Raw genomic sequence first — 17,042 nt, forward strand, 5'->3', positions numbered from 1 at the left:
TAATAATACTTTTTCTATTTGCATAAAATTTTTTCTTTTTATCTATCTATGACAAACAGTGGGAGCAAATAGTACTGATTCCATCAGAAATCTTATGAGTGTCCTGAGACTAAGACAGTCAGAAGTAATCCAATCCAATCCTTCCTGAAAATCCAGCAGCTTCCACCCACACCTGCCATCTACCTGGCAGAAAAACAGCTCAGAGCCTCTACCAAGCTCCAAGGATTGAACGACGGCACAGAGCGAGCGTAGGGTGCTCGTCTTGCACATGACTGACCCAGGTTTGATCCCCAGCATCCCAAATGGTCGCCCAAGCACTGCAAGGAGTAATTCCTGAGCACAGAGCTAGGAATAACCTCTGAGCACTGCCACGTTTGCCACACCTCTTCCCAAAATAGCTGCCGATGGGGCCAGAGAAATAGCTTAACGGATAGGGCTGTTTGCCTTGCATGCAGCTGACCCGAGTTCAATCCCCAGCATCCATTTGGTCCCCCGAGCCTGCCAGGAGCATCCCCTGAGTGCCACCGGGTGTAGCCCAAAACCAAAACAATGACAAAAATAACTACTGGCTCTTGGAGCTGGAGAGAGCACAGTGGAAGGGCGTTTGCCTTGCAAGCAGCCAATTCAGGATGGACGGTGGTTTGAATCCTGGCATCCCATATGGTCCCCCGAGCATGCCAGGAGCGATTTCTGAGCACAGAGCCAGGAGTAACCCCTGAGCACAGCCGGGTGTAACCTAAAAAAAAAACAAAAAACAAAAAAAAACAACAAAAACCCAAACTCGATTCTTCCCAGGTTGTCTATTTTGGGCTGATACCTCTGGGGTCTTCTCAGAATGGGTGGGGCAATTTCCTTTGTTGCCTGAAGCCCCAGCAGCCCAAGCACCACATTCACCACCCTCCTAAAAGGAACAGTAATAGCCTACCTCCACAATGTAACCACCAAATTTGTTTTAGATCTATAGATCTTAGACTATGTGGATGGCTGCTTTCAGCCTCAAAATTTTACTGTAGTGTCAACAACCCAGTAGGATCACAGCAAACCTAATGGGAAAGTTACATAGTAGACCACCAAACTCAGTGAGCCTGAACAGTAACACAGAGGGCCGGAGAGTTAGCATGGAGGTAAAGCGTTTGCCTTGCATGCAGAAGGACGGTGGTTTGAATCCCGGAATCCCATATGGTCCCTCGAGCCTGCCAGGAGTGATTTCTGAGCGTAGAGCCAGGAGTAACCCCTGAGCGCTGCCGATTGTGACTCAAAAAACCCCCAAAAAACAAACAAATAAATAAAAAACCAGTAACACAGAAAGCTCACTTAGCATGAACACAGCCCAGAAATCATCAGACAATGACTTTAGCAAAAAGGTTGAGAGATGTTTATAACTGAAACCCAACAACAAACATGCTTGTAATCGTGCTTAAATTAAGATTTATATAAAAAAAATTGGGCCCGGAGAGATAGCACAGTGGCGTTTGCCTTGCAAGCAGCCGATCCAGGACCAAAGGTGGTTGGTTCAAATCCCGGTGTCCCATATGGTCCCCTGTGCCTGCCAGGAGCTATTTCTGAGCAGACAGCCAGGAGTAACCCCTGAGCACTGCCGGGTGTGGCCCAAAAACCAAAAAAAAAAAAAAAAAAGATTTATATAAAAAAAATTGAGAGACATTGGAGGGCCGAACTGATAGCACAAATGGTAGCCGAACTGATAACACAAATGGTAGGGTGTTGGCCTTGCATGCAGGCAAGCTAGGTTCTATTCCTGGCATCTCATGTGGTCCCCAGAGCCTGCCAGGAGTAATTTCTGAGCTCAGAGCCAGGAATAATTCTTGAGCGCCGACAGGTTTGGATTCCAAAACAATATAAAGCAAAAGAAAAACCAAAAAAAAGACGTTGAGAGATATAACATTTATTTCAAGTAGGTCTTTATTGATCATTTAATTTGCCTCTATGTCATAAGAAGATAAAGTCAATTTGTGCCTGGAAGGGGAATAAGCTACAATGGTGAGTGGAAACTGGGAATACCGGTGGAAGGAAGGTCAAACTGGTGGTTAGATTGCTGTCTGAACATTTAATATACTCAGCGGCACTCGGGTTACTCTTAGCTCTGTGCTCAGAAATCACTTGTGGCAGGCACAGGGGACCAAATGGGATGCTGGGAATAGAACTGGGGTCTGTCCTGTGTTGGCTGCATGCAAGGCAAATGACCTAACACTGTGCTATCGCTCTGGCCCATTCTCTCTCTCTCTCTCTCTCTCTCTCTCTCTCTCTCTCTCTCCTCCCTCTCTCTCTCCCCCCTCCCTCTCTCCCTCCCTCTCTCTCTCTCTCTCTCATCTCTCTCTCTCCTCTCTCTCACCTCTCTCTCTCTCTCTCTCCCTCTCTCTCTCTCTCTCCCCCCCCTCTCTCTCTCTCCCTCTCTCTCATACACACACAGACACACACACAAATTCGTCTTAAATCAATTCCTTTTAGACACTGTGGTTATCAATATTGTTATTAACGGGGTATAATGCCTATCTCTTTACTTCCCTCAGCACCCAATTTTTATCCAAAATGATCATTTCCAAGTATCATTTTCTTTTTTCTTTTTTTGGTTTTGGGTCACACCCGGCAGTGCTCAGGGTTACTCCTGGCTTCATGCTCAGAAATCGCTTCTGGCAAGCTCAGGGGACCATATGGGGCACAGGAATTCGAACCTATGACCTTCTGCATGAAAGGCAAACGCCTTACCTCCATGTTATCTCTCTGGCCCCTCCAAGTATCATTTTCATAGAGGTCTCTTCTCTGCCCTTACTTAACTTCCCTGCTTTTTGTGGAAACCTACCTACCATGGACTAGCCCTCCTGACTTTGTGAAGAAAGACAGCTTTTATTAAGTATTTCTAAATGTATTTAGAAAGATATGATGGGAGGGGCCAGAGAGATAGCATTGAGGTAAGGCATTGGCCTTGCATGCAGAAGGACGGTAGTTCAAATCCCAGCATCCCGTATGGTCCCCCTAGCCTGCCAGGAGAGATTTCTGAGTGTAGAGCCCAGAGTAATCCCTGAGCACTGCTGGGTGTGGGTTCCCCCCCCCCCCAAAAAAAAAAAACAACAACGAAAAAGAAAGATATGATGGGAGCGGTAGAGGGAAAGGGAATGTGTTTAAGACAGAATACAAGTTTCTCTAGAGTAGAAAAGCCAAAAAAAAAAAAAAAAAAGAAAGAAAAGAAAAACCAAGCAAAAAGACATAGAAACAAGCAAGAAAGGGCTGGAGCAATAGCACAGAGGGAGGGTGTGTGCCTTGAATATGGCCAACCTGGGTTCAATCACTGGCATCCCATATGGTCCCCAGAGCCTGCCAGGAGTGATTTCTGAGCTCAAAGCCAGGAGCAACCTATGAGCCACCACTGGATGTAGCCCAAACACCAAAATTTAATAAGAAAAAAAAAAGAAGAAAAAAGAAACAAGCAAGAAAGATGTGTTCAAGGGAGAACATGGGCTTGAAGAGCAAGTCTTGATACTTCAGCTGTGAAATAGCACTGTCCATTACTTTGCAAATTTACACTGATTCATCTTTATTTATTTATTTTTGGGTTTTGGGCCACACCCGGCAGTGCTCAGGGGTTACTCCTGGCTGTCTGTTCAGAAAGAGCTCCTGGCAGGCACGGGGGACCATATGGGACACCAGGATTCGAACTAACCACCTTCGGTCTTGGGTCGGCTGCTTGCAAGGCAAATACCACTGTACTATCTCTCCCGCCTCTAATTCATCTTTATATTTCTAGAGATAAACACTGTGTTTGTTTACCTTTAGTTGTTTTCTTCATGCTGAGACAAAACAGTAACAACAAAAACATACAAAAAACAACAAATATGGTTCTTAAGGTTATGATCTTGGTGAAGAGGGTGCAGGAACAGCTGAGTGGGGTTCTATCCCCAGCACCTCATATGCTGAGCACTGTCAGGAATGACCCCAAAGGCACCATTAGGTGTGGTTAACAGCTCCCCAAAGTGCAAGATTATAGTCTTCAAGAATACTTTTCCTATATGCACTCCTTTTCAGTTCTGACATATCACGATCATAAAAATTAAGTGGAGCGCCAGAGACAATACAGAGGTCAGACATCTGCCTTGCATGAAGCCACTTTCAGTGATTCTAAGCCCTACCACAAGTAATCCCTACACACAGTGCCAGGAGTAACCCTGAGTAGCACCAGGTGTAACCCCAAAACAAAAACCAAGAAGATTAGAGGCGCAGGATAGCTAAAATACAGGTTTTGTATGCTGGCGTTCAGTCCCAGGCACTGGATGGCCCACAGAGCACTGATGGATGTGAGCCCCAAATCCAATCAAACAAGATATATAAAATGACCAATAATCTGCTTTACCTGAACTGCTATAGATTTACAGTAAACACAAGGTAAATGTAAAGTCCAAGTTCCCAAGCTATTCATTCACTGAACAATATGTACCTAACATTTGCAATAAGCAGTTTTCGTATCTCTCTTAAAAAAACAACATAATTGGAGCCACAGCAAAGGCACAGTGGTAGGGCATTTGCCTTGTACGCGGTTGACCAGGAGGAACTGTGGTTCGATCCTCCAGCATCCCAAAGGGTCCCACTAGCCAGGATTGATTTCTGAGTGAATAGTCAGGAGTAACCCGAGCATCACCGGGTGTGGCCCAAAATAAAAAACACCAACATGCCTATATAAGTATAAGCCGACCTGAGTATAAACTGACACCCCCCCAATTTTACCCTAAAAATTTTGTGCTGAAAAACTTGGCTTATACTTTAGTATAATTAAAAATTCTGTCCCTGGGGCCGGCGAGATAGCATGGAAGTAAGGCATTTGCCTTCCATGCATTAGGACAGTGGTACGAATCCCGGTATCCCATATGGTCCCCCTGTCTGCCAGGGGCGATTTCTGAGCATAGAGCATCTGAGCGCTGCCAGGTGTGACCCAAAAACCAAAAAAAAAAAAAAAAAAAAAAAATTCTGCCCTAAAGTTATCTTAAGTATCTCATCTGGAAAACAGGTCATAGATACATCAAAGTAGGATACCTGCTGTGAAGGAAAACTATGTACCAGTGTTAACATAAAAGTGGATTTTCTTGCTCCGGTGGTTCTTGAGAATCGTATTAAAAATTTGCATACAAAACTTGGAAGATTAAAAGTTAGAGTCTATTGGGTTTGTTTGGTTTGGTTTTGGGGCCATTCTTGCTGTGCTCAGGAGGTTACTCCTGAATCTGCACTCAAAAATCATTCCTGGTGAGTTCGGGGTACCATATGAATGCTGAGTATCAAGTTAGAGTTCACTGCACAATTTAAATAGTTTGGTCTGGTTTCCTTCTCAAATATCCAGGCCTCTCCTTTACCTGTGAATGGAGTCACTCATCTAGTCCCTTGCTCCCCTTTTCCCCTCTAGCCATTTACCTCCAGTGTATGTAGACCAAGTCCTGTCCTCGCTGCTTTCCTTACTATATATACATTCCTGGTCTGAAATCATGTCCCCTAAAATCTCCCCCAGTGGTTCCCTGACATCTCATTCCAGTTTTCCTGAAGTCTCCAGCCTGCTGTCTGTAAAGTGTAAGACCCCTACAGAATTCTGTCATCTGTCAGAATCTGTGAGATTTCTCTCACCTTGCTTTCTTTCAGCCTGAACCTGTATCCTGTCTGTGTCTATGCAGAGACGGGGCAAGGAAAAAAAAGAGGGAGACAAGCCTGGCTGGGGGCTTCCTTTTATCTGCTGCCATTTTCCATCTTTATCCATCCCATTATCTATTTTGATTAACTACCTGATGTTCCATAGGTGAGATTTAAAATGATCAACTAGTTCACCTGGTTCTCCACCTTTCCACTTGTGCTGTAGCACTAGGACAGAAAGTAATATACTGGAGGTACTTTATTAACTTGAGGAAACAGTTCAGCTTTTATATCTTTCTACCATATCACAGGAACCTATGGAATCTGCCAAACAGTCCAAATTCTCCAATGTGCTAATTATCATTTTTAGCTACAATATTCTATCAGAGTCCTCCTACCTACCAAACTAAAGTCCTTCATAGTCCTATTCTTCGATGAACTTTCATATTGGTAGAGTTGGTGATCCTGCTGAGCTTTACGAACTCCATCCTTCTTTCAAAGCACTAAAACAACTACTAATAAAAACAAGTAAAAAACAAAACAAAACAATATATTACCCTTTGTTAATATTTTTATTTATTTATTTATTTATTTATTTATTTATTTATTTATTTATTTATTTATTTATTTATTTATTGGGAGGGTCACACCCGGCAGCGCTCAGGGGTTGCTCCTGGCTCTACTCTCAGAAATCGCTCCTGACAGGCTCAGGGGACCATATGGGATGCTGGATTCAAACCATTGTCCTTCTGCATGCAAGGCAAACACCCCACCCCCATGCCATCTCTCTGGCCCTGAAGGGTTTTTTTATTCTTTTTTTTTACTGATTTGTTTTTGTTTTTGGACCACACCCAGCAGCGCACAGGGGTTACTCCTGGCTCTATGCTCAGAAATCACTCCTGTTAGGCTTAGGGGACCATGTGGAACGCCAGGATTTGAACCACCGACCTTCTGCATGAAGCCTCCATGCTATCGCTCTGGCCCCCCCGAAGGACTTTTATTTATTTATATTGCTTCTTATTTAGGTCTATCCAAATTCCCTTCAATATTACTCAAGTAACAAATATTTATTGAATGTCTACTATTTGCCAAACACTATATGAATTTCCATGGAGTAAACAAATCCTGCTAGTTCTGGGTCTGTAGTTTATATGTGCCAGTTTCTCAAGTGTAAATAGTCCAAGACCACTAATTATATAAAGTATAATCAAGCAAAAAAAAATACCCATTTAAAATCAGATTCTTTATTGTAACATTATATTTCTAAAAGTTTGTTGAATAAGGAAGTTGGGGGAAAGGGTTACCTTACAGTAGTTGCAATGTCAATCTTATTTAAAACTTACACATCAAACTGGTTTTGTTCGTATAAAGCTTTCATCTCCTCCAAAACTTGTCTGAGTCCATCATCCTAGAACATATCAAGTGACAGACACACATTTATTAATTTTTATACCAAGTCTGCAGCGCTAGTTCGTAAATAAATGAATTATCAAATTAACAGTGGGGGAAGAGTATTTCCTAAGCCTGCTCAGGGGGTCTGGAAACTAGAGACTATTCCTAGTTATTTTCAATTAGGCCGGATGGTTCAACAGTAAGGCCCAAAGTAGTGCTATTCAAGCCTTCCCATGTGGGAACCCACCAAAATCGTCCCAGCAGTGCTTAGGAGCCACCAGTATTATACCCAGCTATGATGAGGGGACACCAACTTCACATTCAGTAGTGATGGAGTTCCATGTAGTGACAGGGCTCTAACTAGGGCTTCTCATGTATTTGATTCCTGTTCTATTTCCATAAACACATTACCATATTTCTCAGCAAATTTACTCCTACGTATAGCCAAGAGAAACGAGAAGACATATGCAGAAGTGCAGGTCCAGGTAGAAAACGAGAGCAATCTGAGAGCTCTCTTGGGCGCCAACAAAAGAAACTGCAACTTAGACAAAATTAAATAGGCAATCAATTGCACAGGGGTCCCGACTGAGGACATTCACTGAGAATCCCATCATGGAATGAATAAGAAGCAGCTGTTGACCTGAAACCTAAGGATCATTCCAGCAGGAAACTTAACTGAATCCAGGCAGCCTCCACAGGCAGAAAAGTTACTGTACAATTACAAGTTATAAAAATAGATTGTAGGGCCAGAGTGATAGCACACATTAGGATGTTCGCCTTGCACACGGCTGAACCAGGAGAGGCCTAGGTTCAATCCCCAGTATTCTATATGGTCCCAGGAGCACTTTATTTTTATTTATTTATTATTTTATTTTTGGGTCATATATATTCAACCTCAGCACAGCAGAAACATAGCAAACTGCTGTGAGCCAAATTTTGTTTGCAGTTTTCAGCACCTGCAAACAGGTCCTTCGTGGAGTTCGGGGGAAATTCCACGGAGGAGAAGGTGGGCACGCGGAATGGCGAATGACGGAAATATATTGTAAAAATGAATGAAACCACACAGATTGCATGGGGACTCGCGTTTACAAGGAACGAAACGGAGACAAATTTATTTTTTGAGCTGGCTGACTTTTAAAGGTTAGAGGCAGGGAAAAAAAGGTGCAAATTGGGGCCGGGCGGTGGCGTTGGAGGTAAGGTGCCTGCCTTACCTGCGCTAGCCTAGGAGACGGACCGCGGTTCGATCCCCCGGCGTCCCATATGGTCCCCCAAGCCAGGAGCGACTTCTGAGCGCATAGCCAGGAGTAACCCCTGAGCGTTACCGGGTGTGGCCCAAAAACCAAAAAAAAAAAAAAAAAGGTGCAAATTCTAGACGTCAAAGAGACTGGGAGAAGAATGAAGGACTTTGGCTTAAATTAGCATTTTAAAGAGCTGATACTGAAGGTGAAAAGGCAGCTTGTAATTATCAGGGAAGTTGGAAGAGTGAGGAATGTTTCAGAGTTTGGGGGGGGGGGAAGTGAAAATTACTTTGTTTTGAGCTAAGTTATGGAAAAATCTGTTTCTTGGCGCCAAGGTAGCAAAAATTACAGGGAGCTGTTAAATGGGAGACTTTTGGCTGGATTGATTGCTGTCCTTAGTTGTAGGAAGAAATTACTAAGGCCTGATTTCTAATATTGGTTTAAAATAAAGAGAGAGATAGTTACAGCCACATATTTAGAATTATTGCCAAACCATCCACGCAAAGGGTCAAGTGATTTTGACTGCTCTAAGCGGGCCTTTTTGGCAAATAATTCCTTTTCAGGAGAGCACTACACTTTGGTGTGTGCTTCTCCTGAGTGGGATGTGGCAGCAAACCCAATGGGGAAGATGTATAGAAGTCCAAATAGGGCCCGGAGAGATAGCACAGCGGTGTTTGCCTTGCAAGCAGCCGATCCAGGACCAAAGGTGGTTGGTTCGAATCCCGGTGTCCCATATGGTCCCCCGTGCCTGCCAGGAGCTATTTCTGAGCAGACTGCCAGGAGTAACCCCTGAGCACCGCCGGGTGTGGCCCAAAACCAAAAAAAAAAAAAAAAAAAGAAGTCCAAATAGTTCAGTGAATGAAAACAACACAAAGGCTCAACCAACAATAGCTAGTTCTGTAAACTCTCAGAGAATGACTTTAGTGACATCATGGTGAGGATGTTAAAATGAGTTCCAAGAAATGATAGCACAGGTAGTCAGCAAACCACTAGAAAGTATGAGAGCCAAAATGAGAAAGCTACATTCGGAAATGATGAGTACTGTAAGTGATAGAAGCTCTGAACAAGATTAACAGCATCCAAGGAAAAGAGAAGCTCTAAGATGAGGAGGAAACTTGCTAGGAAACAGCAGAAGATGAAAAATGGTGTGAAAAGAAATGAATAGCATACCAGAGAACAATATAAAAATTAATGAAGTCTCTGAAGAACACAAAGGCAAATATGATGAAGAAACAAAGTTAAAGAAATTGATAAGATTTTGCCATAGTTGAGGATTATAGGCAAGAAGTCAGAAAATATAGACTTAACTAGGAAAACTCCAAAATACATTGTATTCAAAATGACAAGATGCAAAGATAGAATATTGAATGCGACAAGATTTAAAAAAAAAAGGGAACTTACATACAAAGGAAAAACCACGAGGTATACAGAAGATCTATCAAATGAGACTGCAAGCTGGAAGAGGACTATAATATAAAAACTTAATGAAATGGGGCCCGGAGAGATAGCACAGCGGCGTTTGCTTTGCAAGCAGCCGATCCAGGACCAAAGGTGGTTGGTTCGAATCCTGGTGCCCCATATGGTCCCCCGTGCCTGCCAGGAGCTATTTCTGAGCAGACAGCCAGGAGTAGCCCCTGAGCACCACCGGGTGTGGCCCAAAAACCAAAAAAAAAAACACCAAAACAAAACTTAATGAAATGAACATTTCACCAAAAATAGTCTATCCAGCTAGATTATCATTTAGATTTGAAGAACTGTTACAACACTTCATAAACAGGGAACAGCTTAGGGAATTCACAGCCTTGGAATCAGTTCTACAAAAAGCATTAACTGCACTTCTTTAAGATAGGGCAAACTTCTCAGTACTTGGCATTGAGTACAGCATTTGCTCATGGCACTGATGGTTGTCCTCTACTAGACTAAGAAAAATTTATTTAGGGACTGTGAAGGTAGGACAGCTGACAGGGTGTTGCCTTCTATTTGGCCAACCCAAGTTCAACTGGCACCCCATATGATTCCTAAACCCAACTGGGAATGACTCTGAGCACAACGGGCAGAAGTAAGCCTTGAGCACTACTAGGTGTGGCCCTAAATCCAAGCAACAAAAAAAAGTTTTGGTAATTCCAGCTTTCTACAATTCCAATAATAAATTAATGTTTAATTTGTATTGAATAATCTATGTCTGACCAACTGGTGGTTTTTTTTTTTACATCCATAGATTTTTACTCTCTAGTTAATTAATTCAGACACTTAAGTAGTATATTTTTTTAAACACACTTAAGTAGTATTTTCTAACATAAAGTCATTATTTCTAGCCCAAATCAAGAAAACAATCTCATATGTGGAATGTGAATAAAGTTAGTATGGAAATAACAATGCCCAAAGACAATAGCAATGAAGAACACGAGAACTGGTCTTCAGTAGAAAGTTTGCCACTGGGAGGGGAGTAGGGGGATGAGTCAGAAAAGAGTCCTACAATGGTGGAAGGAAGTGGCTACTCTGGAGGAGGACAGAGCTGAAAGGAAGTACTTACTGAATGCATGATAACCCTATTAGTAACAATATTATAAACCACAGTAGTGCTTAAAAGGAAAAAAAATACAGAAAAAGAAAAAAATGCCTATCATAGAGGCAGGCTAAAGGCAAGGATAGAAACTAGGGACATGGGTGAAAGAAATCATAGAAAAGACAAATGCCAGATGATCTCACTCATTTGTGTTCACAAAGAAACACGGGGATTTATAGAAGAATGTTCAATGGCCTAAGATTACAAAATGGATCTCTAAACAGTGGTGGGCAGAGATGAAGAGTGAGCTGAAATAACAAAAACAGTGGAGAGTTGGACATTTTGCTGGTGGTGAGGTACAGCAACTGTGTAAATCATAACTATACATGTCAATACTATTACACAGCAATTTTACCCAAACTGTAATAAGAATTTTTTGGACCAGAGCGATAGCATAGTGGTAGGGCATTTGCCTTGCATGTGGCCAACGCCAGACAGACTCCAGTTTGTTTCCCGGCATCCCTTATGGTCCCCCGAGCCTGCCAGGAATAATTTCTGAGTGCAGAGCCAGGAGTAACCTGAGTGCCCACGGAGTGACACAAAAACAAACAAGCAAAAATAATTTTTGTTTGTTTTTGTTTGAGGCCACACCTGGCTATGCTCAGGGCTTACCTTTGGCTTTATTCTCAGAGATCACTCTTGGTGGTGCTTGAGTGATGAGGTGTTGGTGGTTGAACCCCGGTTGAACAAATGTACTATTGTTGTGGCCAAAATTTTATTAAGACAAAAGATATGAATATATAAAAGTGAACAGACATCAGAAAACTGATTAAACACATGCAAAAAATAAATTGGAGCCCTATCTCATGTCACACACTCACAAGTCTAATTAAAATGAATTAAAGATCTCAACATCAAAGGGAGAACACTCTGATATATAGGCTAAGGACACATTTTTTAGACTATAACATAGTCTGTAACATTAGACTATATTTAGTCTAAAACATTAGACTATAACATTTCAGATACAAATAATATTGTATCTAATAACTTGACTCCTCTGGTAAAGAAAAGCAAAGCAAAGACAAACAAATGGCACTACAATTAGTGAAAGAAATTAAAATGGGGCCCGGAGAGATAGCACAGCGGCATTTGCCTTGCAAGCAGCCGATCCAGGACCAAAGGTGGTTGGTTCGAATCCCGGTGTCCCATATGGTCCCCCGTGCCTGCCAGGAGCTATTTCTGAGCAGACAGCCAGGAGTAACCCCTGAACACCGCTGGGTGTGGCCCCAAAACTAAACAAAACAAAACAAAAAAGGAAACTAAAATGAAAACAAAACAACACTGAATGGGAGAAAACATCCACACACCATATATTAGATGCAAATTTAATATACAGGTATTAATAGAAGTCACAAAACTGAACAAAAAGCAATCATTATCTAATGATAATTTAAAATAACTTAAATGTACATAGTTTGCCTAAGTTTAGTCTCATCTGTAAAATGAACTCTCAGAACAAGTGCCTTTTTGTCTTTTTGGGGAGGAGGAGGAAGCCATACAGCAGAGCTCAGGGCTTACTTCTCACTCTACACTTAGGGCTCATTCCTAGTTAGGCACAGGGCCCGCGTGCACTAGCAGGGATTGAACCTGAGCGGCTATGCGCAAGGAAAGTACTAGACCTGCTGTCCTCTCTTTAATATTCGACATGCAACTTACATTCTTTTAAATAGATACTCTTCTTCCTCAAGTCCAATATGATTCTTACTTATTAACCTGAGAAGCCTTGTACTCTGCTCTCTCATTCTCTAGTCACCTGTTTCCCCAATAGCTACCAGGTACAAGTGCTGGGCTGAGAAGAGTTAAAGAGCTGGAGGATCTGTCTAGCAGGCACTTTCCATTCCCAGCACCACAGGGTCACTGAGCATCACTGCGGTGGCCTTATGGTTCCCAGCACTGAGGGCTTAAGGCCCTCACCCCTTAGTGGAGCACTGCTCCACTAGCCAAACTGTAAGTTTTTGCTGGGCTCAAGCCTCTAAAACTGAAACAATGATTTCAGTGCCTTACTACAAGGCACGTTTCAGATCTTACACAGCTCACCATCTCCCTGCCTCAATTCTTGTTACTCTCTGATCTACTACTGCTTTGTGTGTGTGTGCTTTGATGATACACACACACACACACACACACACACACACACACACACACACACACACACACAATCCTATCACAAACTCTCCGAGACCCAGAGCCACCTGCTAATTTTTGCACATGCCCTATCAATCTATTTTTCTGATTTGATCTTGCAGTATCCTTGAGTTAGATGCCCCATTCTTTCCTCAGAGTAGTATTTCCTTCCTTCCTCCGTCCGTCCCTTCCTCCCTCTGTCCCTCCCTCCCTTCCTCTCTCTTATTATATACTTTATTTAAGCATCACGGTTATAATATTTTTCATGGTTGAGTTTCAGTCACAGAATGTACACCATCCTTCACCAGCACATATTTCCTGCCACCAATGTCCCTAGTTTCCCTCCCAGCCTCCCTCCCCCACCTGTTTCTGGGGCAGACATCTCCCCCCACTTTTTTGACACTGTGTTTTGTACTATTGCTAATAAATAGGTAGCATGCATATCACTTTATTTCCTTTCAGCACCCAGTTTTTATCCAAAGTGATCAGTTCCAACTATTATTGTCTCAATATATCATTTATTACTTTATTTTACTGCATTCATCACTCTGGGGCAAGCTTCCTACCAGGGATTCCTCATCTTTATAGTTTCTGGATATTATTACCATACTATCTTTTATTTTTCTTATATCCCACAAATGAGTAAGATTATTCTATCACATCAGTATTTCTACTATGCTTTGCCTACACTTCTTTTTTTTAATTGATATCTTTATTTAGGCACCATGATTACAAACATGTTTGTAGTTAGATTTCACTTATAAAAAAGAACACCCCCCCTTCACCAGTGCAACCTTCCCACCACCAATGCCCCCATCTCCCTCCTCCCCCATCCCCACTGTATTTGAGACATTGCCTACACTTCTTGGTATTTTTACCATGTGACAGTCTAAATTGTTCCTGTTCCTCTATCAGCAGCATATCACAGCATATCATTTGACATCTGGTATCTGCAGAGGGGCTGGGCTGCCCTTCAATTGAAGTGGACAAGTATAGAATTAGAGTACAGGTCTGGGGCCTGACTAAAAGGATTTAAATCTCAGATTTCTTTCCTTCCTATTTTCATTTTTTTTAACTCTGGGCTCCTTCCTAGCAGGCTGGGGAGTGGATGGGATAATATAAGAACTGGGGATAAACCCAGGTCTATAGCATACCTGGCTCTCCAGGCCCTCAATTTATTTCCTACAGGCTATAATATGTAATGGATTTAGTATAGGCCTCTGTGCAGGGACAGAGAGAGTACTTGGGTGTGGGCCTAGCCAAATCTAGGCGTGTTCTGGGCAGGCGTCTGGTGTGTGTGACTGTGTTGGAAGTAAGGCTGAGTTCAGGCTTGGGAGAGTACTAACAGGTTATGATAGATAGACCAGGCAAGATATGTAATCTCCCCAAGTGTCAGCATCTGTAGATGGAAAAAATGGAAAATAGTTCTGATCTCAAAGGATTACTCTGAGGGAAAGAGACAAGGTAAATCAAATGCTTAACACCCTCTGGGGTAGCAGTAAAGTAAGAATAATCATAATAGTAACAGTCACAACTACTAGTGTGGCAGGAATGGTGACTGAAAATAGAGCAAAAGCTACCGAGTTGTTAGTATGTTAGGCAATGCTCAGAAAACTTAGGTTTCAAAACTTACTATTTTGGGCCCGGAGAGATAGCACAGCGGCGTTTGCCTTGCAAGCAGCCGATCCAGGACCAAAGGTGGTTGGTTCGAATCCCGGTGTCCCACATGGTCCCCCGTGCCTGCCAGGAGCTATTTCTGAGCAGACAGCCAGGAGTAACCCCTGAGCACTACCGGGTGTGGCCCAAAAACCAAAAAAGAAACCAAAACACTTACTATTTCATCTTTTCTTAATGTTGCACACTATTCCACTGTGTATACATACTAGTTTCTTTATGGTGTGTGTGTGTGTGTGTATATATATATATATGTTTGTATACACGTACTATATGTATTTTGCAAGTCAGCCCCTGAAGAGGTTGACTGATGGAAGGATGGAGGATGAGGTCAGAGCACGCCACCCTGTTCAGCCAGCGGTCCTGAGGTGAATCGGTGGGTAAAAGGCTAGCAGACAGGCTTGTGGAAATATTAGCTTTATTTGGTGGACAAGACTGAAGTCCAAAGACTCAGCATAAGTTCCAGCCAAAAAGCCCCTCATCTTCCACAGACCCTTGTTTTTATCCCACAGAATCAGGTACCACCAATGGTGGGATCAGATACCACCCAATGGTGGAAGCAGAATCAGGTACCATCCTAGGGAGGGGGCAAATTGCCAGGTCACACTCTAGGGTAGGGCACAATCACCGATCAGGGTAGGGTCAGTAACATAAGAATCCCATAAAATGTTTACATACACAACATAAATAGTTTATGATATATATAGTTTATGGTATAGATACCATAGTTTCTAAAGCAGCTAGTTTTAGGACAGGGGCTGTTCCCAGATTTTGACTACTGTGAATAGTGCAAATTTTCTGCTAAAAGGATGAATCTGGCGAGTATTATGCTGAGTGAAATTAAAGACTAAAGACTAACTCACCTATGGTATGCAAAGAAACATAGTAAGGAAACAACAAATATCCAAAGTCGGTTTGTTGGAAAGAGCACTGTAAAGAGGGACCGGTGGGGGGAATAGGAGAACCCTGGGACAATGGTGGAAGGAGGCTGACACTCTGGTGGACCTGCGGTGTTGGCATTTTTAGGTACGAATCCCCCCAACACTGTCCATATTATGAAAAACTCAATATACCAAGAATTTGGCTCTATTATCATTAGTCTATATTGGAGAAAACACAGGAGCCCAAAAAGCCTGAATAACCACCAAATCTCCAGAGGCCTAATTTGTATTCGAGCATGCCACGAATTGTAGACGAATGCCATTGGACACTCAGGAGTCGGCTAAAAGAACAAAATTTCACTTAAAATAAACTAGTATGAAAAATTCTCAACTCGTTGTGAAATGTAAGCATAAATGCTCCCTCGGGCCACTCCCCCCTCCCCCTTCCTATCTTATCCCCCCGCCGCCCCCCCCTTTCTAAAGCTGGGAGAGCCCCGAAGGAAAAGGAAACCAACCCTTAGGGCAAGAAAAATCCCAAAGGAACCCCCTGCCCGTCCCCACCGCACCCCAGCCCCTCCGGCCCCACCCGCAGCACCTCCAAAACCCGCCCAGGCCCCGCCCACCACACCTTCCCAGGTCTCGCCACAGCGTCGCTCCGTGCGGGCGTGGCCTGTAGCGTGCTGGGGGCGGGGCCTGGGCGGCCCACGCCCCAAAGACCGCCCAGGCCCCGCCCTCAGCACGCGCTGCAGGCCACGCCCACCCACGCGCGGCCCCTAGCGAGGTCTCGCCTAGGCCCCGCCCCCGTCCGCAGCCCCTTCCGCGGCCTCGCCACATGTGGGCGTGGCCTGTAGCGTGCTGGGGGCGGGGCCTGGGCGGTCCACGCTCCAAAGACCGCCGAGGCCCCGCCCCGACCGCAGCCCCTCCCTCGGTCTCGTCCAGGCCCCGCCCCCGGGCCGGGCCGCGCCCAGGCCGCCCCGCTCCACTCCCTACCTCCCTCCCTCACTCACGTTGAAAGCCGGCAGCTGTCCTTCGGGCGCGCGGTGCAGCTCGCGCACCAGCTCCATCGCTTTCTCGCAGAACATGGCGGGCCCGCGCCGGGCCCGCGGCCGGCTCAACCGCCCGCTCTGACGCGAACCAGCCGCCGGCGCCCGCTCCGGTCGGGGCGGCCCGGGTCTCCAGCTCCAGCGTCTCCGCGTCGTCTCCGCGCAGCGTTTTGGCGCCAAAAGCGCCCGGCCAATAGGAATGCTCTGCGGGCCCTGCGGACTACGGCGGCGGTAAAGGGACAATTTCCTCGCGAACGCGCTCGAGGGTGGCTTTCGGGGCAGCGGAGGGGTCAGAGGTCGCCCCGGGCGCGTCTTCGGGCCGGGCTCCGTGCAGACTCCCGCTGCTGGTTTCGCGCTGTGTTGCGGAGCAGGGCGGGACGAGTCTTGTCCTGGGCCGCTCGCAGCTCTGCTTTCCTCCTCTCTCCCTGGCTTACACATTTTGGGCCCCAAAGCGCGGTCAGGCTCGGGAATCTGCTGAGGACTAGGGCTAGGCTTGCAA

The 17,042-nt window shown here is 44.4% G+C and overlaps 1 protein-coding gene across 1 annotated transcript in view; it reads right to left on the bottom strand.

The window, feature by feature from the left end:
- The window catches only part of GINS1 (GINS complex subunit 1), a 35,575-nt gene extending 18,896 nt beyond the window's left edge, over positions 1-16,679 (bottom strand). The window contains exons 1-2 of the mRNA XM_049780233.1: positions 16,508-16,679; positions 6,966-7,030 (exon numbers count right to left, since the gene is read on the bottom strand). Of these exons, the coding sequence (XP_049636190.1) occupies positions 6,966-7,030; positions 16,508-16,582 (140 nt within the window). The 5' untranslated portion in view covers positions 16,583-16,679. The remainder of the gene's footprint in view (positions 1-6,965; positions 7,031-16,507) is intronic.
- Positions 16,680-17,042: the final 363 nt, after the last annotated feature.

The sequence above is a fragment of the Suncus etruscus genome, chromosome 9 (genome assembly GCF_024139225.1).
Source record: "Suncus etruscus isolate mSunEtr1 chromosome 9, mSunEtr1.pri.cur, whole genome shotgun sequence".
Classification (NCBI taxonomy): domain Eukaryota; kingdom Metazoa; phylum Chordata; class Mammalia; order Eulipotyphla; family Soricidae; genus Suncus; species Suncus etruscus.